This window comes from Calidris pugnax, unplaced genomic scaffold (assembly GCF_001431845.1).
Source record: "Calidris pugnax isolate Ruff unplaced genomic scaffold, ASM143184v1 scaffold106, whole genome shotgun sequence".
Taxonomy (NCBI): domain Eukaryota; kingdom Metazoa; phylum Chordata; class Aves; order Charadriiformes; family Scolopacidae; genus Calidris; species Calidris pugnax.
The window spans coordinates 462,289-486,436 of NW_015090824.1; the positions used below are offsets into that span (position 1 = coordinate 462,289).

The 24,148-nt window shown below is 48.7% G+C and overlaps 1 protein-coding gene across 4 annotated transcripts in view; it reads left to right on the top strand.

Moving 5' to 3' along the window:
• The first annotated feature begins 9,859 nt into the window (after positions 1-9,859).
• Positions 9,860-24,148, top strand: part of SSH1 (slingshot protein phosphatase 1) — a 33,109-nt gene continuing 18,820 nt past the window's right edge. The window contains exons 1-2 of one of the 4 annotated variants that reach the window (XM_014940039.1): positions 9,932-9,974; positions 15,175-15,311. Coding sequence is in view for 1 of the 4 variants with exons in the window: in XM_014940036.1 (XP_014795522.1) it covers positions 22,680-22,765 (86 nt within the window). In the remaining 3 variants the exon portion in view is untranslated. Of the gene's footprint in view, positions 9,975-15,174; positions 15,312-22,679; positions 22,766-23,684; positions 24,006-24,148 lie in introns of those variants that run through there. The other 3 variants (XM_014940037.1, XM_014940036.1, XM_014940040.1) reach the window with 3 other exon arrangements.

Below are 24,148 nucleotides of genomic sequence, written 5' to 3' on the forward strand. Positions count from 1 at the left end.
ATAACGCTGGTTTGGTGGGATCCTGGCCTAATGGGGCTCTGAGTAATTATGTGGATTGTTCACTCCAAACCCAGCTGCTGCAGACAATTCTTACCCTCCAGCCTGTAAACCACAATCCAAGGGAGAAAGTGTAAGAACACAACAGTGGTTCAGCAGGCTCAGTCACCTCTCCTTGTTCCTGCTTCCTACTTTACTCATCCTGGTTTCAGGTAAAAGCAAAGCCACTCTTGCTGCTGCTTGGGGATCAATCTTGTTGTTTCCATCCCATTTTATGCTTTGAGGCCTACACTTGCAGAGGTATAAAACTGGGACACTGGTGGCAGCAGGTTTTCTGTCACAGTCTGATGGACTGAGATAGGACAAAGTGGAGTTGGTTTGAAGTCTGGTTACCCTTTTTGGTTTTGGGAGCAGCAAGAGGATATTGGCGTTATAGACCATCTTTACCCTGCAAGTGAAGGCAGCAGAAAAGCAAAGTTGCTCCTTTGCAGAGTAGGAAAGTGTCAGGACTTGCCATTTCTGTGTCCCAGGGGTGATTTGTTGTGGCCACAGCCTGACTGGGAAGACTTGGCAGTTCGGTAGCCGTCCTGCTTGCGTGCACATGGGTCAGAAGTGTATGTTTGGTTGCTCTGTGGTTTCCTGTGTAGAGGCATTTAATGGCAGTCTGTAATGTCATTCATCAGCTTATTTTCTGGAAAATACATTTTATATCAGGTAAGGTAAAATTCAGGATTTCTGCTTCTGCTCCCAGCTTGGTTGTGGGCTTATTATACAACTCAAGGCTCGAGCAGGAACCTGCTGAAGTCACGACTAGCAATGCATCTTAATTCTTGTGCTTTTTCCCACATTGTGTTAAATAGTAACACTTAAGCAAGCAGTATGATAGACTTTTCTTTTGTATACATGGGTTTAGTGCTTAAAGAGGAAATACAGCTTTATCTCTCTTCATCACAAATGAACTTGATGATGTACAGATAAATCGTTGGGAGATCATTGGTTTTGTGGCTACCTTTGGTCTGTCTGGCATTTTTGCAGGCCAGGCATGTGCATCCATCATTGCCTGGAGCAGCCGTGGGGGTAGGTGTCATGAGACTGGGCTTAAAAACTGCTGCTTTTCTCCTGGCCATTGAAAAATGCTGCAGCACTGGCTTTAGATACCGAGTTCCCAAGAGCTTCCTCTGGGATCTCCTTGGGGCTGCTCCTCTGTGTATGATTTTCAGGATAAGAATCTGGTAATTAAATCACTGGATAGACCTCGAGAATAGGATGGCTCTTGTGCAGAGCCTCAGGGGGAAACACCGCCAAGGACTGAAGAAAATGTGTGGACTTGGGTGGACACAGCATCGATGACAAATGAAGCCCCTCTCGTGGGGAGGTGGGTAGATCCCGTCCCCTTCCTGCCACCAGCTGCTCTGGATCAATTCCCTGAGACTTTACCCAATGCCCATGGGGTGGCAGAATTGTTCAACTTCATTGTGCTACTTCTCCAACTGCAGAGTTCAAGTCTCCTTTGAAAAAAAAATAATAAAATCACAGGAACTGGCTGTGATGATATTTGTGAATCTTTAAATCCTGGTCTAGCCTTGGTGGAGACTTAGGTGACAGCTGTGCTTTGTCACACGTGCCCCGAGTGCAGGGGTCGGCAGTCCAGCCTCTGACTTTGCAGACCTCCAAGGTTCTAATGGCTTGGAAAAGGAAGGGTTGTTGGAAACAAGACCCTGTCTTGCTGCCAGCTCCAACTGCGTTTCATTGATATGGGATGAAATTGTGCTATTACGTATTTATGACACAATTTACCAATTTACTCATCCGCTTGCCGAACAGATTATTTTCATTCATTCCAAAAAAATTGCAGGATTTTCATTCAAGACTGTATAGTTGGATCTGGGTGTATGAGCTATCTGAGTCTTCTTTCTTTGAGCAATGGGTCTGTCTCATGGTTTTATGACCAGCTGCATGTCTTGCTGCTCTCTGGTCTAAGAACAGCAGACCTTCCTTATGATTTCTGACATTCCAAAATGCTTTTCTTTGTTTTCCCCTTGAAATGCTTCTACCCTAAAGTAGACCGAGGGGACATGTTCTAGCTTCAGCTTTTCTTTCAAAGATACCGTTATTTGCGTTTTCTTAGACTTGAATGTGCTTTAAAATCTTCCTTTTCTCTCACTTCCCAAAAATTTTGCAGAAGCCTCGCTAAGGTGACATCCACGCTGCTTCCAGCAGACAGCCAGGAGGCTGGTTTGCTCCCCAGTGGGTAGAGATTCACAGCAGAAATAAAAGTAAGAGCAAAGCCTCAGATCTGACAGCCCAGTTGGGTTTGGCCCAGCTGGTGCAGACAAAAGCTTCCAGGTCTGATTCTCTGCGTTATCTGTGTCTGCTGAAACCTTCCTTCTCAGACACCGATCAGCCATGGGATGTTGTGGGTTGATCCCTTCTTTTTCTTTTTCCTCTAATGATGCAGTGCACCCACAGGAGACCTTGAGACATCTCACTCAAATCTTAATAAAAGTGCTGGCGTGGTTCCCTCAGGTCCATGGGGAGTGTGTGTTCGCTTCGAGTAAAGCACAACCTTAAGTTTTACAAGATGAGGATCCTCTGAGTTCAACGCCAGCCCTGCGTGCGTGGTGCTGGCCACCTTATCACAGAGCAACCCCAGGGATGATGCCATCAAGCACGGGGCAGACAGAGCAGATTGCTCAGGGAGAACTGGGTATGTGCAGTTTCTCCTACTCTGCTTTTTGGTGCGACCCGATTGACTTCCATCGCTCGCCCTTGGTTGGCTCTAGCCCCGAGTCAAAGGAGATATTTTACAAAGCCAGTCCTGTTGTGAGTGTTGGCTCTTTCTCAGATGCGATTGGCAAACGCAGCAAGATAATCACTGGTTTTAATTACAAACACAAGTAAGTTTGTTTAGCCAGTCGTTCTGTAATCTTTGCCCGTTATTGGCTTTCCAATCGCAATCCGAATGCGGTCAGAAACAGGGACAGGGGAGTGGTTTTTGGGCACCTTCTGGAGCGGAGATGGAGGTTCAGCTGCTGCAGAAGGGCCTGGAGTTAGTTTTCTCCCACCTCTGATCAAGCTTGAAAATCATTATGGAAAGAACTGTTCTTGTTTGACACCACTAAACCCGGTTTTAAGAGCTGGAAAGAGCAACTGTGGGAGGTGGAGGTTTTCAGGATTGGGTTTGTGTACATTTGTAGTGTCTTTTGGTGGCACACACTGCTCTGCTGCCCCTCCATCCTGCATGGCGAGGTGGAGACCCTGCCCTGAGAATGCTGCCTGGAGCATCCAGTGTCCCACCAATAGAGAAGTGGTAGAGGAAGAAGAGGAGACTGGGGATCTTCCTCTCTTTGCTGATTGTGTCTTGTGTACCTCGCCAAGTTACGTACTGTTCCCAAGCCCCCTTCTCCCATCTGCAGCCTGGCAGATGACTATTAGCTCATCTTCTGAAACACTCAGAGGAAAGTATTAGATCTGTTTGGTTTTATTCAGCATTAAAACCTTTCAGCTGTAGGAGTCATAGGGTTTTTGAGCTCTGAGGAACGGGCAGCTGTTTGCAATGGGCAGAAGGCACCACATCCCTCTTGTTTCCATCTCACTTTGTGTTTTGCATGATTACCTGGTTGGGAATGAACATGCTCCAGTAGGAGTTGTAGGGTTTTTGAGCTCTGAGGAACCAGCGGCTGTTTGCAATGGGTAGAAGGCACCACATCCCCCTTGTTTCCATCTCACTTTGTGTTTTGCATGATTACCTGGTTGGGAATGAACATGCTCCACCACACTGGTTTGATAACCAGCTCTACAGTTCCTTTAATGACTGCTTTTTTGTTGTAGTTTAACGAAGTAATTTTCCCCTTTGAAGGCACTGGAATTACAACGGGCATTGGTTTGCCTTGGTTTTGCCTTCACTGCAGGAATTAGGTGGAGCCCTCAGGTTGATGGAAAACTCCCTTTGCAGCTCAGTGATCAGCAGGAGACAAACGCTTCACAGAGCATCATCCTGGCTGGCACGCACCAGAGGACTCGTTATGAGGAGGCTGTTTGGTTAAAATCACTGTAATAAACCAGATTCCTTTCTGGCTCTATGGCTGGCCTCACCAGTATGGAAACTGGAAGAGCGACTGCAGCTCCAGTCCAGTGTTCAGGCTCTTCTCTGTGCAGCCACGTGTTTGCTCTGCATCGCTCTCCTGCGGTGCCCATCATGGCTGGGGATGTTTATACATTATATTTTATTGTGGATTATATTTTGATGCAACAAAATTATTTATTAACACCATTTTTAAATTTTTTAGGGATTTATGAGGGCATTTTGCTGGGGGGCAGCATTGAGTCAATGGCTTCTATCTGCAGCTTTGGCCACGTTTATGGTACTGGGAAGGTGCACGGGGCTGGGGGTACGTGGGGGCAGCTGTCTTGAGGATTGATTTGTGGGGACAAGCATCTCGTTACACGCTTGACAAGTCCCGCTCGCTGCAGTATTTCTTGTCTCCCAGTTATTTGGTGGGAGATCTTGGGGCAGAAGTTGCTGACTTTATTAACTGTTCAAAACAGGACGCTGAATCACATCCTGGCAAGGCTGCAGCATCCTGCCTTAGCGTGCTCCATACAATAGGGAGGCAAATTCACAGGCTTGTGACCCTCGGTAACTTTCTGGCCCGTAGGTGTGGCCGTGGAAGCCAATGGAGATATAATTAGGCCTTTACATTTTGTGGTGGGTTGTGTGGGGGCGTTCAAAGACCATGGAGCCGAGGAAGCGTGCACTTATTTGACATTTATTTAAGATCTGGCCTTTCCAGGAAACTGTTGCTGACTTGAAGTTGAGCAACGCGAGGAGTTTACTTGGCTGTAGGTAGAGCAACAAGCAGGAGACCTGCCAGTTTGAAGATGTGGTGATCAGACCCTTTTGGGAATGTATCTGGCCTCGTTATCAAAGGTACTGGCTTTGCACTCAACATTTCTTTTTCTGAAAAAGGCCAGTGTGGTTACTGTTTATTTAGGTGTTAAAGAGCCGGGTCAGAAAAATATTTTGGTTCCAAATGCCTCTTGATTTCTAAATACCTTAATCTTTGATAATCAGTTGCCAAGATCTGTGAGTCAGGGATTTCTCATACAAATCAGAGCTGTGGTCTGCCTGACAAGTGCGGTTAAGTTGTTTTTGGAGAGCATGAAATGGACAGAACACCTTCATAGGCATGGCTTTACTTTTAACCAAGAGAGCGCTGAGTTTTTTGTTTCCCAAACGTTTACTCATCGCTCTGCAGCGTTTGAGTCCCTGATGCAAAGTCACCTTACTGCTACACCAAAAAAATAGAAAGCAGAATAAGGCCAGCCTCCAGTGGAATAGGATGCAGACTGCATCTGTTAGTTGTTTAGATTTATCTAGGACGAGAAGAACTCTTCTCTGCAGAGCTTGCCTTCCCTCTCTGAAAGTTTTAGTCAAGTGATGAGCTTGTGCAGCCCCAGACAGATCTGCGTCAGCTCTCTGGAGAACTGGCAGTGGTTAATGGCTTTGCTGGAGCTGCTGGTGGGCATAGACATCTTCCTCTTGCAGGCAATGCAAAGGTTTTGTCTTCTGCCACAAGAGAGGTAGATTTCCCTGTGTCCTTGGTGGGATGGGAGCAGGAATAAAGCCACATCCACAGAGCAGCCGGCGTCTCTCAGCCAAGGTATTGCCCATAGCACCAGATTCTCCCCAAAGTCCGAGTACTGAGGTAACATCTCTTGTAGGACCCAGGCTCTGTGCCTGATGGTGCTCATCTCACCAGCGCAGAGACCCCGCGCTGAGGGACTTTCCAAGCTGCCAAACCTGCCAAAACCACACCTATGTGTCTTGAAGAAATCCTTGCTGCAGGAATCGCTCGTGAAAGCAGCTTGTGGGCGATCTGCGGCCGTGTGCCGCTGGGCAGACAAACCTCTGGGGCTTAGCATCGGGGGCCAAGGCATCCAGAAGTGAAGGGAACGGGACAAAATGTCCCTTTCAGAGTTTTCAGAGAGCTGCCAGGTTGCTTGTTTGCCCTGTCTGCCATCCAAACAGTCGTGTCCAACACTCACATCCCTGCAGAGACCGCTGCCTGTGGGGCTGCTCTCGGCATGTCTGCGTGTGGGCATCTCCCTTCCAGCCCTATAAAACTTCTTGCACTTACAGATACCTGCTTCTCTCACACCGATTCTGCTTGGAAAAGCTGGGTTTGGAGCAGAGGGGAAAAAGAAGGATGATGCTGAGGTTTTCACCAACACTTTTCTGTCTTGAGGTAGCTTTGCTGGCAGTCTCCTAATTTCTGGGGTGCACCCCCTCCCCGTGGGGTGCTGGCTGCCTGCCCTGGGGGGAGCTGGGAAGACAGGCTTTGGTCTGACCAAACCCTAGAGGGGGTGTTGGGGTTGAGCTAGAACTTCTCTCGCTCTGCTTTCACCCTGTGTGATCCGTCTAGATTTGTTGTATTTTATTTGCCTGCTCTGGGGGGAGCTGGGAAGACAGACTGTGGTCTGACCAAACCCTAGAGGGGGTGTTGGGGTTGAGCTAGAACTTCTCTCGCTCTGCTTTCACCCTGTGTGATCCGTCTAGATTTGTTGTATTTTATTTTTACGCCTTCCCAATGTGTCAAGTACTCCCTGGTCTCCGCTGCCTTTTTTGGAGTCCTTCTGAAACCCAGCAGCTCAGCTGTTTTTTCGGGTTGCTGTGCCACCACTGCCTGTAGGCTTCTTGGTCGTGCTTCCTATGCCGTTGTCTGTGTCCTGGCCGACCTTCGCGCCCGCCGCTTGGAAGCTGCTTTTTTCATCCTTGAAACTATTATTCACCTTCCTTTTCTTTCCCGATGGCGCCGCTGGAGAGTTTCCACTTGTTTCTCTGGCCTGTCTCCGGGAGCCACCGCTGAGTGGGTGAAGTGGGGTGACTTAATAAAATAGTTGGAAGGATTAAAACAATGAGTTGATGGGAGGAATGCAGGAGGATCGGCCTATGTGCCGACAGCTCAGCTGGGGAGGAGGACGGGAGCGGGATCGGCTCCTGCCCGGGAGCCTGGGTGGGAGGCTCTGCCTTTGATGTGCCCTCCACGGCAGGAGCCCGGGGGGCCAGCATCATCCCACCTCTCCTAAAGCATGGACCATGGTGCAAAGACACCTCCCTGGCACTCCTGGGCTTGTGGTCTGTCCTCCCTGCCTGCAGTCATGGAAGAGCTATGGCAATAACAGGGCAATGACAACATCCCAAAAAGTGACTTGTTAAAACATGGGGTGTCTTTGGGGGGTTTTAGTGCAGGGGAAGAAGGGAGCCAGTGTTTTGGGAAGAGCTGGCTTCCCTCAGCCCACCAGGATGCTGCATGGCAGAGGGTGCACTAGGCTGGGAAACGGTGCTGTTGCTGATACTGGGACCTCTGGATGTGCCTCTGAAGTGGGCAGTCGTGCAGGCTGAGGGTTGGAGGCGATCTGGCCCCCGCCTCCTGGGACAGCAGCTATCACAGAAATGACATCATGGTTCGGTGGGAATCTGAGAAATGCAATCTAGCCCATTAGTTCCAAGCACATCGCATGGCTGGGTGACGCTGTGATCAGCCTCGTGCCTTTTTGAACTCTGCGATTTAATGGGATGAGCAAAAAGGATTTCTTTTTCCTTGTGAAACAATCTCTTATTTTATTTGGCTTTTCATCATCCGAGTACTCGGGATTCCGAGAATTTTCTCTTTCCAGGCCATTTGGGAGCTGTTCTGCTAACTTATTTTGCACAAGGCTTGCTGTAACAGGGGATGATCCTGCTAATTTGTTCGTTTCCCTCTTCCTGCCCTTTCTCTTGGGGGGTTTATCCGAGCTGCTCCTGGGTGTCGTGCTCTGCCGTGGGGAGCACAGCACTGTCCTGGTTTGGCTCCTTGTGGAGCTGGGGCGATCACTGCCCGAGCCTGATGCATCGCTCACCCCTGATGTGCAGGAGCAGGCTGGAGGCACATCATCAGCAGTCTATTTATGTTAGGAAATTAGCTTTTGTGGGCTTCATGATTGATTTCATTTTTTTTTTTCTTTTTCCTCTTTGTGCTCGAGGAGCCGCTTGTATCTGGGGCTGTGAATGGCCTGCAGTGTCTCCAGCCCTTCTTAGCATTCTTGGGCTGGGGATGTGGCCCACGCCTTTCAGCTGAACAATACATGCTCAGACTCCCCTTTTGTTGCTGCACTGTTAAAAAACACGAGAGTGAAGCCTGCCGGGTCCTCCTGCCTGACCGACCATCTCCTTCTCCTTTTGAAATATATGGGGAGATGTTTGCCCCTGCAGGGAGGCATTATAAGACTCCTCTCCTTTAGCAGAGGCTGCTGCCTGACCCCCTTGCAAGCAACTTTTTGCTGTTGGGTGACGGTGCCCTGGCTATGTCTGAGGAAGGGGAGATGTTGTCCCTGTGTCTGAAGAAAGGTCAGACCTTGCCGTGGTTCACAGCTTACGTTCTGGTTTTCTTCTTGTGGTGACTTGTTTTCAGCTCAGGAAGTCTGAAAAGCGATGACTTTTTATAGCTCATCAAAGCTGCACCTTATTTTTTTTGGTGATAAAATAGTATTTCCGAAGACAAACCTTTCCAAAAGTTGCCCTGAAGGGAGTTGCCTTCTCTTGAGACACATCGCAGAGGTAGAGCACCGCAGTCCAAGGGATGCTGGCAGCTCTCACCAACTTCAGCAGGTGTGTTGGGCACCTGCAGTTCTCATCACAGGTCAGTTTATCAGCACATCACAAAGTCTACGTGTGTATGCAATAGTATTTTCTTTTAAAACAGCATTGCCCTTGTTGAAACTGGGTCTTTCCTGGTCTCTGCTTGTCCCCCGTGCCCTTTCACAGCAGCCTGCTCCGGGTGGAGTTCAGCAGGGATGCTCATGGCCGTACTCTCAGCTATATTTAATTTCATTTAATCTTCCCATTGGCACTGGACTCTGTGACTGGTGTGTGACACAGAGCAAAGGCCCCTTGGAAGCACACAAATTACTTTTTTTTTTTTTTTTAAAAAGCATGAGGAATGACCCGCTGCTGCTGTCCAAGGCTCCCACTTCTGTTTTTCAGGTTGTGCAGTAGCATGTGAGCGAGCAGCTTTGAAGTTCATTTTTCCCTGGCGCTGGTTTGTGTTGCTCAGACCCCTTCTGAAGGCCCCTTTCTTGCTCAGGAAGTGTTATCTGATGTGCCTACTATCAAGCCAAAGCAAGCAGCCAGCGGGCTTTTAATTGTCTGGGCTGGGTTTGGGAAGCCGGGGCCGCGCAGCTGCCGCCTCGTCTTCCTGCTCTGTCTCTCCCCACATCTCCCTTTCTATTTGATGTGCTGCTTTCCAGTTTAGTTTATGTTACTGTTTGGGTGTGACTGCGTGATGGCCCTCTGGCTTGGCTGCTCCTAAAATCCACCCTCTGGCACGTTCAGGGCCTGCCTGGGCTGCGGGAGCATCCGAGGGGACCGGCTCGGTCCCCAAGCTGTGGCACCACGGTGGGAACATGCACTGAAGAGGGGCCCCTACCCAGGGCTGCCTCATTTTGTGTTCTTGCTTAATTGCCTTGAGATGGCTGGGCTTTTCCCAGACTGAGCAGAAAATGAGGTTTGTGCCCAGCTCCTCGTTAGCAGCCTTCGGGACGGGTTCTGGCCTGACATGTGTGCTCAGTGGGAGTGATGTGTGTCCACTCCTGGTGACGTCGGGGTTGCCGATCTTCAAACCGATCTGTGCTCCAGGACCAGCTTGCAGGATTAGGACCTAAGAGCTTTAAAATCCCCGTGAGCCCCTTTGTCACCCGGCACCGGGTGCTGATGGCATATATGGCCGGGGAGTCTCCTTTATCCCTGGCACTGGAAAGAAAAACCCCGTGGAAAACAACCACCCCAAAGCTGTTAGTGCAGGGATGGCTTTAAAAAACATGGGTTTTTTTGTAAAATTGTAGTATGGAAACCAGCAGCCATGTAACTTTCTCTGTATCTTTCTTTTCTCCCCTCAGCTGGAGGTTGGCAGTGATGAAGAGCGTAAATTAAATGTGAGGTAAGCAGAGCTCTTTGGCTCTAAACTTCATTTCCACTGTTGTTAATTGTCTGCCCTGTATCTGAGTCCTGATCCCGCGCAGGACTCCGGCCTCCAGCGTGTGTGATTGCCTGGTCTGCAGAGAGCTAAACACTGGGCATGCTCTCTTCCTTATCAGTTTAATTTTGAGATGAACGTTTAATGAACTGAAAGCATAAAAGAGGGCTTGTGGTTTTTTTTTTTTTTTCCTGCTGGGAAGAAACTGGGAAATTGCTCATCAGCTCTGGCCACGGCACATAACTGTTATCGTGGTATCTCTGTCTCTGCTGCTGCTCTCTGAGGTTGGGGCTGTGGGATGGGAAGGGGGGGGATGCTCCGAGGGTGGGTAAGGGAGAGCTCTGCTACTTCCTGGGTATTAACCATCAGGAATTTGACTCCTTTGATATTGGGGTTGTGTAGAGCTGCTTTTTTCATGTGAGGGGGAGGAAAGGGCTGAGAGAGATCCTGCTGGAGAAGAGGAAGGCTTCTCTAGCTGACATTGTGCAGAGATCAGAAGTGGTAACGATAACGCTGGTTTGGTGGGATCCTGGCCTAATGGGGCTCTGAGTAATTATGTGGATTGTTCACTCCAAACCCAGCTGCTGCAGACAATTCTTACCCTCCAGCCTGTAAACCACAATCCAAGGGAGAAAGTGTAAGAACACAACAGTGGTTCAGCAGGCTCAGTCACCTCTCCTTGTTCCTGCTTCCTACTTTACTCATCCTGGTTTCAGGTAAAAGCAAAGCCACTCTTGCTGCTGCTTGGGGATCAATCTTGTTGTTTCCATCCCATTTTATGCTTTGAGGCCTACACTTGCAGAGGTATAAAACTGGGACACTGGTGGCAGCAGGTTTTCTGTCACAGTCTGATGGACTGAGATAGGACAAAGTGGAGTTGGTTTGAAGTCTGGTTACCCTTTTTGGTTTTGGGAGCAGCAAGAGGATATTGGCGTTATAGACCATCTTTACCCTGCAAGTGAAGGCAGCAGAAAAGCAAAGTTGCTCCTTTGCAGAGTAGGAAAGTGTCAGGACTTGCCATTTCTGTGTCCTGGGGGTGGTTTGTCGTGGCCACAGCCTGACTGGGAAGACTGGCAGTTCGGTAGCCGTCCTGCTTGCGTGCACATGGGTCAGAAGTGTATGTTTGGTTGCTCTGTGGTTTCCTGTGTAGAGGCATTTAATGGCAGTCTGTAATGTCATTCATCAGCTTATTTTCTGGAAAATACATTTTATATCAGGTAAGGTAAAATTCAGGATTTCTGCTTCTGCTCCCAGCTTGGTTGTGGGCTTATTATACAACTCAAGGCTCGAGCAGGAACCTGCTGAAGTCACGACTAGCAATGCATCTTAATTCTTGTGCTTTTTCCCACATTGTGTTAAATAGTAACACTTAAGCAAGCAGTATGATAGACTTTTCTTTTGTATACATGGGTTTAGTGCTTAAAGAGGAAATACAGCTTTATCTCTCTTCATCACAAATGAACTTGATGATGTACAGATAAATCGTTGGGAGATCATTGGTTTTGTGGCTACCTTTGGTCTGTCTGGCATTTTTGCAGGCCAGGCATGTGCATCCATCATTGCCTGGAGCAGCCGTGGGGGTAGGTGTCATGAGACTGGGCTTAAAAACTGCTGCTTTTCTCCTGGCCATTGAAAAATGCTGCAGCACTGGCTTTAGATACCGAGTTCCCAAGAGCTTCCTCTGGGATCTCCTTGGGGCTGCTCCTCTGTGTATGATTTTCAGGATAAGAATCTGGTAATTAAATCACTGGATAGACCTCGAGAATAGGATGGCTCTTGTGCAGAGCCTCAGGGGGAAACACCGCCAAGGACTGAAGAAAATGTGTGGACTTGGGTGGACACAGCATCGATGACAAATGAAGCCCCTCTCGTGGGGAGGTGGGTAGATCCCGTCCCCTTCCTGCCACCAGCTGCTCTGGATCAATTCCCTGAGACTTTACCCAATGCCCATGGGGTGGCAGAATTGTTCAACTTCATTGTGCTACTTCTCCAACTGCAGAGTTCAAGTCTCCTTTGAAAAAAAAATAATAAAATCACAGGAACTGGCTGTGATGATATTTGTGAATCTTTAAATCCTGGTCTAGCCTTGGTGGAGACTTAGGTGACAGCTGTGCTTTGTCACACGTGCCCCGAGTGCAGGGGTCGGCAGTCCAGCCTCTGACTTTGCAGACCTCCAAGGTTCTAATGGCTTGGAAAAGGAAGGGTTGTTGGAAACAAGACCCTGTCTTGCTGCCAGCTCCAACTGCGTTTCATTGATATGGGGTGAAATTGTGCTATTACGTATTTATGACACAATTTACCAATTTACTCATCCGCTTGCCGAACAGATTATTTTCATTCATTCCAAAAAAATTGCAGGATTTTCATTCAAGACTGTATAGTTGGATCTGGGTGTATGAGCTATCTGAGTCTTCTTTCTTTGAGCAATGGGTCTGTCTCATGGTTTTATGACCAGCTGCATGTCTTGCTGCTCTCTGGTCTAAGAACAGCAGACCTTCCTTATGATTTCTGACATTCCAAAATGCTTTTCTTTGTTTTCCCCTTGAAATGCTTCTACCCTAAAGTAGACCGAGGGGACATGTTCTAGCTTCAGCTTTTCTTTCAAAGATACCGTTATTTGCGTTTTCTTAGACTTGAATGTGCTTTAAAATCTTCCTTTTCTCTCACTTCCCAAAAATTTTGCAGAAGCCTCGCTAAGGTGACATCCACGCTGCTTCCAGCAGACAGCCAGGAGGCTGGTTTGCTCCCCAGTGGGTAGAGATTCACAGCAGAAATAAAAGTAAGAGCAAAGCCTCAGATCTGACAGCCCAGTTGGGTTTGGCCCAGCTGGTGCAGACAAAAGCTTCCACATCTGATTCTCTGCATTATCTGTGTCTGCTGAAACCTTCCTTCTCAGACACCGATCAGCCATGGGATGTTGTGGGTTGATCCCTTCTTTTTCTTTTTCCTCTAATGATGCAGTGCACCCACAGGAGACCTTGAGACATCTCACTCAAATCTTAATAAAAGTGCTGGCGTGGTTCCCTCAGGTCCATGGGGAGTGTGTGTTCGCTTCGAGTAAAGCACAACCTTAAGTTTTACAAGATGAGGATCCTCTGAGTTCAACGCCAGCCCTGCGTGCGTGGTGCTGGCCACCTTATCACAGAGCAACCCCAGGGATGATGCCATCAAGCACGGGGCAGACAGAGCAGATTGCTCAGAGAGAACTGGGTATGTGCAGTTTCTCCTACTCTGCTTTTTGGTGCGACCCGATTGACTTCCATCGCTCGCCCTTGGTTGGCTCTAGCCCCGAGTCAAAGGAGATATTTTACAAAGCCAGTCCTGTTGTGAGTGTTGGCTCTTTCTCAGATGCGATTGGCAAACGCAGCAAGATAATCACTGGTTTTAATTACAAACACAAGTAAGTTTGTTTAGCCAGTCGTTCTGTAATCTTTGCCCGTTATTGGCTTTCCAATCGCAATCCGAATGCGGTCAGAAACAGGGACAGGGGAGTGGTTTTTGGGCACCTTCTGGAGCGGAGATGGAGGTTCAGCTGCTGCAGAAGGGCCTGGAGTTAGTTTTCTCCCACCTCTGATCAAGCTTGAAAATCATTATGGAAAGAACTGTTCTTGTTTGACACCACTAAACCCGGTTTTAAGAGCTGGAAAGAGCAACTGTGGGAGGTGGAGGTTTTCAGGATTGGGTTTGTGTACATTTGTAGTGTCTTTTGGTGGCACACACTGCTCTGCTGCCCCTCCATCCTGCATGGCGAGGTGGAGACCCTGCCCTGAGAATGCTGCCTGGAGCATCCAGTGTCCCACTGAACAGAGAAGTGGTAGAGGAAGAAGAGGAGACTTGGGATCTTCCTCTCTTTGCTGATAGCATCTTGTGTACCTCACCAAGTTATGTGCTGTTCCCAAGCCCCCTTCTCCCATCTGCAGCCTGGCAGATGACTATTAGCTCATCTTCTGAAACACTCAGAGGAAAGTATTAGATCTGTTTGGTTTTATTCAGCATTAAAACCTTTCAGCTGTAGGAGTCATAGGGTTTTTGAGCTCTGAGGAACGGGCAGCTGTTTGCAATGGGCAGAAGGCACCACATCCCTCTTGTTTCCATCTCACTTTGTGTTTTGCATGATTACCTGGTTGGGAATGAACATGCTCCACCACACTGGTTTGATAACCAGCTCTACAGTTCCTTTAATGACTGCTTTTTTGTTGTAGTTTAACGAAGTAATTTTCCCCTTTGAAGGCACTGGAATTACAACGGGCATTGGTTTGCCTTGGTTTTGCCTTCACTGCAGGAATTAGGTGGAGCCCTCAGGTTGATGGAAAACTCCCTTTGCAGCTCAGTGATCAGCAGGAGACAAACGCTTCACAGAGCATCATCCTGGCTGGCACGCACCAGAGGACTCGTTATGAGGAGGCTGTTTGGTTAAAATCACTGTAATAAACCAGATTCCTTTCTGGCTCTATGGCTGGCCTCACCAGTATGGAAACTGGAAGAGCGACTGCAGCTCCAGTCCAGTGTTCAGGCTCTTCTCTGTGCAGCCACGTGTTTGCTCTGCATCGCTCTCCTGCGGTGCCCATCATGGCTGGGGATGTTTATACATTATATTTTATTGTGGATTATATTTTGATGCAACAAAATTATTTATTAACACCATTTTTAAATTTTTTAGGGATTTATGAGGGCATTTTGCTGGGGGGCAGCATTGAGTCAATGGCTTCTATCTGCAGCTTTGGCCACGTTTATGGTACTGGGAAGGTGCATGGGGCTGGGGGTACGTGGGGGCAGCTGTCTTGAGGATTGATTTATGGGGACAAGCATCTCGTTACACGCTTGACAAGTCCCGCTCGCTGCAGTATTTCTTGTCTCCCAGTTATTTGGTGGGAGATCTTGGGGCAGAAGTTGCTGACTTTATTAACTGTTCAAAACAGGACGCTGAATCACATCCTGGCAAGGCTGCAGCATCCTGCCTTAGCGTGCTCCATACAATAGGGAGGCAAATTCACAGGCTTGTGACCCTCGGTAACTTTCTGGCCCGTAGGTGTGGCCGTGGAAGCCAATGGAGATATAATTAGGCCTTTACATTTTGTGGTGGGTTGCGTGGGGGCGTTCAAAGACCATGGAGCCGAGGAAGCGTGCACTTATTTGACATTTATTTAAGATCTGGCCTTTCCAGGAAACTGTTGCTGACTTGAAGTTGAGCAACGCGAGGAGTTTACTTGGCTGTAGGTAGAGCAACAAGCAGGAGACCTGCCAGTTTGAAGATGTGGTGATCAGACCCTTTTGGGAATGTATCTGGCCTCGTTATCAAAGGTACTGGCTTTGCACTCAACATTTCTTTTTCTGAAAAAGGCCAGTGTGGTTACTGTTTATTTAGGTGTTAAAGAGCCGGGTCAGAAAAATATTTTGGTTCCAAATGCCTCTTGATTTCTAAATACCTTAATCTTTGATAATCAGTTGCCAAGATCTGTGAGTCAGGGATTTCTCATACAAATCAGAGCTGTGGTCTGCCTGACAAGTGCGGTTAAGTTGTTTTTGGAGAGCATGAAATGGACAGAACACCTTCATAGGCATGGCTTTACTTTTAACCAAGAGAGCGCTGAGTTTTTTGTTTCCCAAACGTTTACGCATCGCTCTGCAGCCTTTGAGTCCCTGATGCAAAGTCACCTTACTGCTACACCAAAAAAATAGAAAGAGGAATAAGGCCAGCCTCGAGTGGATTAGGATGCAGACTGCATCTGTTAGTTGTTTAGATTTATCTAGGACGAGAAGAACTCTTCTCTGCAGAGCTTGCCTTCCCTCTCTGAAAGTTTTAGTCAAGTGATGAGCTTGTGCAGCCCCAGACAGATCTGCGTCAGCTCTCTGGAGAACTGGCAGTGGTTAATGGCTTTGCTGGAGCTGCTGGTGGGCATAGACGTCTTCCTCTTGCAGGCAATGCAAAGGTTTTGTCTTCTGCCACAAGAGAGGTAGATTTCCCTGTGTCCTTGGTGGGATGGGAGCAGGAATAAAGCCACATCCACAGAGCAGCCGGCGTCTCTCAGCCAAGGTATTGCCCATAGCACCAGATTCTCCCCAAAGTCCGAGTACTGAGGTAACATCTCTTGTAGGACCCAGGCTCTGTGCCTGATGGTGCTCATCTCACCAGCGCAGAGACCCCGCGCTGAGGGACTTTCCAAGCTGCCAAACCTGCCAAAACCACACCTATGTGTCTTGAAGAAATCCTTGCTGCAGGAATCGCTCGTGAAAGCAGCTTGTGGGCGATCTGCGGCCGTGTGCCGCTGGGCAGACAAACCTCTGGGGCTTAGCATCGGGGGCCAAGGCATCCAGAAGTGAAGGGAACGGGACAAAATGTCCCTTTCAGAGTTTTCAGAGAGCTGCCAGGTTGCTTGTTTGCCCTGTCTGCCATCCAAACAGTCGTGTCCAACACTCACATCCCTGCGGAGACCGCTGCCTGTGGGGCTGCTCTCGGCGTGTCTGCGTGTGGGCATCTCCCTTCCAGCCCTATAAAACTTCTTGCACTTACAGATACCTGCTTCTCTCACACCGATTCTGCTTGGAAAAGCTGGGTTTGGAGCAGAGGGGAAAAAGAAGGATGATGCTGAGGTTTTCACCAACACTTTTCTGTCTTGAGGTAGCTTTGCTGGCAGTCTCCTAATTTCTGGGGTGCACCCCCTCCCCGTGGGGTGCTGGCTGCCTGCCCTGGGGGGAGCTGGGAAGACAGGCTTTGGTCTGACCAAACCCTAGAGGGGGTGTTGGGGTTGAGCTAGAACTTCTCTCGCTCTGCTTTCACCCTGTGTGATCCGTCTAGATTTGTTGTATTTTATTTTTACGCCTTCCCAATGTGTCAAGTACTCCCTGGTCTCCGCTGCCTTTTTTGGAGTCCTTCTGAAACCCAGCAGCTCAGCTGTTTTTTCGGGTTGCTGTGCCACCACTGCCTGTAGGCTTCTTGGTCGTGCTTCCTATGCCGTTGTCTGTGTCCTGGCCGACCTTCGCGCCCGCCGCTTGGAAGCTGCTTTTTTCATCCTTGAAACTATTATTCACCTTCCTTTTCTTTCCCGATGGCGCCGCTGGAGAGTTTCCACTTGTTTCTCTGGCCTGTCTCCGGGAGCCACCGCTGAGTGGGTGAAGTGGGGTGACTTAATAAAATAGTTGGAAGGATTAAAACAATGAGTTGATGGGAGGAATGCAGGAGGATCGGCCTATGTGCCGACAGCTCAGCTGGGGAGGAGGACAGGAGCGGGATCGGCTCCTGCCCGGGAGCCTGGGTGGGAGGCTCTGCCTTTGATGTGCCCTCCACGGCAGGAGCCCGGGGGGCCAGCATCATCCCACCTCTCCTAAAGCATGGACCATGGTGCTGGGACACCTCCCTGGCACTCCTGGGCTTGTGGTCTGTCCTCCCTGCCTGCAGTCATGGAAGAGCTATGGCAATAACAGGGCAATGACAACATCCCAAAAAGTGACTTGTTAAAACATGGGGTGTCTTTGGGGGGTTTTAGTGCAGGGGAAGAAGGGAGCCAGTGTTTTGGGAAGAGCTGGCTTCCCTCAGCCCACCAGGATGCTGCATGGCAGAGGGTGCACTAGGCTGGGAAACGGTGCTGTTGCTGATACTGGGACCTCTGGATGTGCCTCTGAAGTGGGCAGTCGTGCAGGCTGAGGGTTGGAGGCGATCTGGCCCCCGCCTCCTGGGACAGCAGCTATCACAAAAATGACATCATGGTTCGGTGGGAATCTGAGAAATGCAATCCAGCCCATTAGTTCCAAGCACATCGCATGGCTGGGTGATGCTGTGATCAGCCTCGTGCCTTTTTGAACTCTGCGATTTAATGGGATGAGCAAAAAGGATTTCTTTTTCCTTGTGAAACAATCTCTTATTTTATTTGGCTTTTCATCATCCGAGTACTCGGGATTCCGAGAATTTTCTCTTTCCAGGCCATTTGGGAGCTGTTCTGCTAACTTATTTTGCACAAGGCTTGCTGTAACAGGGGATGATCCTGCTAATTTGTTCGTTTCCCTCTTCCTGCCCTTTCTCTTGGGGGGTTTATCCGAGCTGCTCCTGGGTGTCGTGCTCTGCCGTGGGGAGCACAGCACTGTCCTGGTTTGGCTCCTTGTGGAGCTGGGGCGATCACTGCCCGAGCCTGATGCATCGCTCACCCCTGATGTGCAGGAGCAGGCTGGAGGCACATCATCAGCAGTCTATTTATGTTAGGAAATTAGCTTTTGTGGGCTTCATGATTGATTTCATTTTTTTTTTTCTTTTTCCTCTTTGTGCTCGAGGAGCCGCTTGTATCTGGGGCTGTGAATGGCCTGCAGTGTCTCCAGCCCTTCTTAGCATTCTTGGGCTGGGGATGTGGCCCACGCCTTTCAGCTGAACAATACATGCTCAGACTCCCCTTTTGTTGCTGTGCTGTTAAAAAACACGAGAGTGAAGCCTGCCGGGTCCTCCTGCCTGACCGACCATCTCCTTCTCCTTTTGAAATATATGGGGAGATGTTTGCCCCTGCAGGGAGGCATTATAAGACTCCTCTCCTTTAGCAGAGGCTGCTGCCTGACCCCCTTGCAAGCAACTTTTTGCTGTTGGGTGACGGTGCCCTGGCTATGTCTGAGGAAGGGGAGATGTTGTCCCTGTGTCTGAAGAAAGGTCAGACCTTGCCGTGGTTCACAGCTTACGTTCTGGGTTTTTTCTTGTGGTGACTTGTTTTCAGCTCAGGAAGTCTGAAAAGCGATGACTTTTTATAGCTCATCAAAGCTGCACCTTATTTTTTTTGGTGATAAAATAGTATTTCCGAAGACAAACCTTTCCAAAAGTTGCCCTGAAGGGAGTTGCCTTCTCTTGAGACACATCGCAGAGGTAGAGCACCGCAGTCCAAGGGATGCTGGCAGCTCTCACCAACTTCAGCAGGTGTGTTGGGCACCTGCAGTTCTCATCACAGGTCAGTTTATCAGCACATCACAAAGTCTACGTGTGTATGCAATAGTATTTTCTTTTAAAACAGCATTGCCCTTGTTGAAACTGGGTCTTTCCTGGTCTCTGCTTGTCCCCCGTGCCCTTTCACAGCAGCCTGCTCCGGGTGGAGTTCAGCAGGGATGCTCATGGCCGTACTCTCAGCTATATTTAATTTCATTTAATCTTCCCATTGGCACTGGACTCTGTGACTGGTGTGTGACACAGAGCAAAGGCCACTTGGAAGCACACACATTACTTTTTTTTTTTTTAAAAGCATGAGGAATGACCCGCTGCTGCTGTCCAAGGCTCCCACTTCTGTTTTTCAGGTTGTGCAGTAGCATGTGAGCGAGCAGCTTTGAAGTTCATTTTTCCCTGGCGCTGGTTTGTGTTGCTCAGACCCCTTCTGAAGGCCCCTTTCTTGCTCAGGAAGTGTTATCTGATGTGCCTACTATCAAGCCAAAGCAAGCAGCCAGCGGGCTTTTAATTGTCTGGGCTGGGTTTGGGAAGCCGGGGCCGCGCAGCTGCCGCCTCGTCTTCCTGCTCTGTCTCTCCCCACATCTCCCTTTCTATTTGATGTGCTGCTTTCCAGTTTAGTTTATGTTACTGTTTGGGTGTGACTGCGTGATGGCCCTCTGGCTTGGCTGCTCCTAAAATCCACCCTCTGGCACGTTCAGGGCCTGCCTGGGCTGCGGGAGCATCCGAGGGGACCGGCTCGGTCCCCAAGCTGTGGCACCACGGTGGGAACATGCACTGAAGAGGGGCCCCTACCCAGGGCTGCCTCATTTTGTGTTCTTGCTTAATTGCCTTGAGATGGCTGGGCTTTTCCCAGACTGAGCAGAAAATGAGGTGGGGGGAAAAAAAAAAATCACTTGTCTTCCTCCTTATCGAAGGGGCTGTGGAAAAGGGAAGTGTGTTTAATTTTTGTGGCACTTGGGAGGCCTGTTTTTTCCTCACCTTATCAGTTTGGAAGGGTTTGGAGCAGAAGATGCCATAAAACTGAAGGAACCAGGAGGCACTACCGTTTTCAGATGTTTTGTAAAATTGTGGGCAGTTTTAAGAGAAGCAAATATTGCTTTGTTTTTTGTTTTTTACCGCTAAAACACGGACCTGGTTGCAGGAGGGCAGCTCCTCTGGGCCAGGGGAGAGGTCTGCACACAGGGGGTAGGAAGGGCAGGACAGGAGTTGATGGATGCTGGGATGAGGGGGGGTTCCTGCCCCAAGGCTCCAGTCTGCTCTCAGATGAGCCCAGAGGCCACCGCTGTCCCCTGGGTGCTCTGGCTCAGCCCTGATGGATAGATGACCTTCTCTGCCCCTGCACCACGCGTACGTTTTGTTCCATTAATGAGGGGGGAAATTAAGAAACTTAATTTGACAGAGATTTAGTGCCCGGAGAGCCTGATGGTGGCCCTGTGCCTGAGCAAGGCTTCGTTGTGGAGCTTTGCTGGGATGTGGAGCTCACAAGCTCCAAGCTGCACAAGCACACGACAGCTCAACAGCGTGGGAGCTGCTTGAGATGAAAGATTAAATAGAAAGAAAGCTTCAGGTGGGAGAAGATACCTGGAATATTATCCCTTTGGAAGAGGATATGACTTCAGCATAATGGCCAGGCAGAGGTGAGCTCCAAAGGCTGGCTGAAGCAAGCTTTGGTACCCATCAGGTGTCTCGGTCCTCTGGTGGTGCTGGGCTGCTCCTAAGGACATCCAGTGCCTGGGTGTTCACTTCATGAGCTCAGCCCTAAAATAATACTCTAAGAGGAGAGCTGTGAGCGAGCAGATCTGAACGGCACTGACACTGAAGGGCTCCTCGGCTGTGATCACCCGCGGACACAGAGATAACAAGTTCATTACAGCCTCAGAATTACCAAGAGTGGTTGCAGGTGTGGAGATAAGCCAGGTTCCTGGGGCATCCCGTGCACCCAGTGATCCTGTGGCACCTCTGGGAGCAGCAGGGATACCCAGCCAGATGAAAACTCTGATCTTTCCGTGTTCTGCCTCTTTTAACTAGATACTATTTTTTCTTTCTGAGACTAGTGAGAGACTGCTGAATCACCCTCAGGCTTGGCTGTGCCTTCCCAGGGAAAGTGCTTTTTTCTCTGCTGACTTCTGTGTATGGATATTTATTTTGAGTTGGGTAACTATAAGATATATTAATAGAGTGTTCTTTTGTATCCTGCAGGCTGACTATGTCTTATGTGAGATTTCCCGTTAAAACAGGGAACTGGAGTACCCGAGGCATACGAGGTTTCTTCCTGGGACACACCATGGCCTGAGCTACCACGGCAAAGCAAGCTGCTTAGGGAAAAGTTTTCTGTGACTGTCAGCTGGCTCCCAGCTCTGTTTGTCTGTCCAGCTACACGAGCAGCTCTGTCTCTTGTTCCGAAACCCAGTATTTTTAACAGATTGTTTATTGGCGTTTGTGGACCGAGGGGGGGACGGCATTTTGTAATGATTAAAAGACACTCCCTATTGTGTTCTTGAGCAACTTGAAATGTAATTGATGTGTGTTGCAGCCACGCTCTTTCTGGAGCTTTCCCAAAGGGGAAGAAATATTTCCTTTTCAAGTCGAGCAGCACGGAGCCAGCGGATGGAGTGAGGGACAGTGAAGCCAGAGACCCTGGAGCCTGCTCTCAGCGGTGCTGTGGCCACTAAGCACCCTCTCCTTGCCAGCCCCTGGGTGCCATCCCCTGCTGTACCCTCCTGCTGACACTCTTGGTATTTCCCAGGGAGGTTTTTACCTCCCTTAGGGGGTTAATGCCCTTAGTTTGGTAAGCTGAGGTTATGGAGTGGAAGGGAAGACTGGTCTGCAGCTCTGCTGGAGCACCGGGGTCCTGGGGCTGGGACAAAACTCATCCCAGCATTTATTTGAGAGCCTGAAGTGACTCCTGTGAAGTAGCTGTGCTGGTCAGGATTCCTGGAAGGGCATCCAGGGAATGGGTGGTTTCTGGTGTCCGTGCCAGTCAGGCTGGGTGAAAATGGAACAGAAAGCTGCTTCTCCCCCTGGTTTGGCTGGTGGTACTGGTGAAACGTGGGCGTGTGGTTACGGTTTTTGCCTAGAGAAGGAATTACTCAAGGGTCTGTAAGAAACAAGTCTTCAGTGAATGTCATTATAGCCAGTTGCTAACAAATAAATACCAAACCACCTGAAAGACCTTCTTGTTCAGCAGGAGCTCAGTAACTTGAAATTCACTCTGGAAAAAGAACACACCAAACCGCGGTAGCTGTACAGTAAGTGAAGAAGTATTTCAGTTTGACAGCCTGTGTCCTATCTATATGACAGCGGTGGCATTGCAGGCTTTTAATTGTCAAGAAACAAACAGGCCGTGGTGGATATGATGCTTTTTGTCTCCTCCTGTCCCAGGGAACACAGACTTTGCCCAGTGAAGGGCTGCTTTGCTGATGGGCGCTGCGTTGCCTTCGGAGCATGCGGGAGGAAGCAAACAAACAAACAAGTCTGGAGGAGGGAAATGATTAGACGAGCCTCAGCTGTTTTTTTTTTTTCCCCTCTTGAATGGCCCTCTTTCATCAGGATATGTTAGGACAAGTGCTTTTTCAAGCCAGGATATCAGTGGAAGACACAGTGTTCTGTAAAAGTCATCCAGTTCCTGGGTAGCATCAACAGACGCGATTCCTCTGCTCCGCACAGAATATACGGTCAACCTTTTCTTTTCCTTCTTTTCTTTTTCTTTTTTTTTTTTTTATGGGTTTAGAAGCAAAAGGATGTGAGTTTTACAGCTAGTTATGAATCTTTTTGAATTTACTGACTTCTGTCTGACTCTTGGGCCAGCACAATGCTTCTGCTGTTCAAAGAAAACCAGTCCAAATTAGTATGTATAAGCCACTCGTTTTTATGCTGCTAACAAATGCTGCTTACTAGGGCATTTATCACTGCTGCCGAGGGTCAAAAGTTGGGGATGTTCTGTAATGATTGGATTCTTCTGTTCTTTGGGAGATTATTTTTTTTAAAAAAGCTGGAGTTAGTTGTTTATTGGAACTGCAGGATTCAAAAGGGTTTTTTAAAACCGAGTTGGAATATCGTACCTTGCCTTTTTCTCCCTTTTATTTTGTTAGCGGTTGTGTGAAGTGACCGAGAGCACAGAGTGTTCCTGGAGTGGAGATAAGGGATGGTGCTGGGTAATGTGGCCGTTTCAGGGTGCTGGAAAACGGGAGCTTTCTGTAGAGAGGTGCTTGGATGCATTACCTCCGTACGGCCCCGCGCTGGCCATATGGAAACGGGAGCTCCTGTGGAAACTGGGTAGTGCTGGGGAGGGCTGGGCAGTCTGACTGGTGCCAAGCTGTGATTTGTAAGGTTAGCGTGCAGTTTAGGAAACAAACATTTAAATAAACAAACAAAAAAAAAGAAATCTTGCTCTCAACAGGTTCTTTGGCTTTTTGGGTTCATTTCCATGCAGACAAATGCATGGTGACAAAAATCTTGCAACGTGGGTTCTCCTTTTCCTGCAGTCGCTTTCTGCTCCTGTAGTGCAGCTTTCTTATTTGCCTGCAACTGGGAATATTTGGCTTTATTGGAAAATATTTCCTGACTGTAAAAGAGGACAGCCTCAGGTGAGATGAACCATCAGAGCAGGAGTTCCCAATGCTTTGGGGAAGGACATCTCTTCCAAGGTTTGTCCTGCTGTAGAAACCCCAGTCAGTACTTTATTAGGGATAGAAGAATATCCTTTGGGACATTTTTTTCCCTTTTCCAAACAAATATTTCCCAAAATTCTTGGGACTTGAATACTGTGAATTATCTCCTTGTGCATTATCTAACCATTCCCTTCCCCTTGCTATAAAACCAGATGTGAGTGCGTGAAGCTGGTGTTTCACTGAATATCCTATACGTCGTGTTGGTGTCACTGCTTTTGTGCAACTTCTGGCCTTTTTTTTTAACGCTTTCCTGCGGGATCTGGTGCAAGAAGGAAACAAGGCTCTTCCTGCCTTACTTATAGAATGAAGCAAATTCCCCTTTGCAGTGTGTGCCAGGCAGAGCAGAGCCCGTGTGTCGGCTCACAGGGGAGCTCTGCGCGGCTCATGTTCAGACACAACTTGTTACTGGAGTGAGTGGTGAGTGCTGGAATACCTTGGGAGCATAAACGGAGAAAAGCTTGCTTTAATTAGAGTGCAGTCACCCTGCTGGTGTTTTATTGATCTGATAATATGAGTTGTGGAGCCTGGAACTTAGGGGAGAATTGTAGTTCACTTTTTAA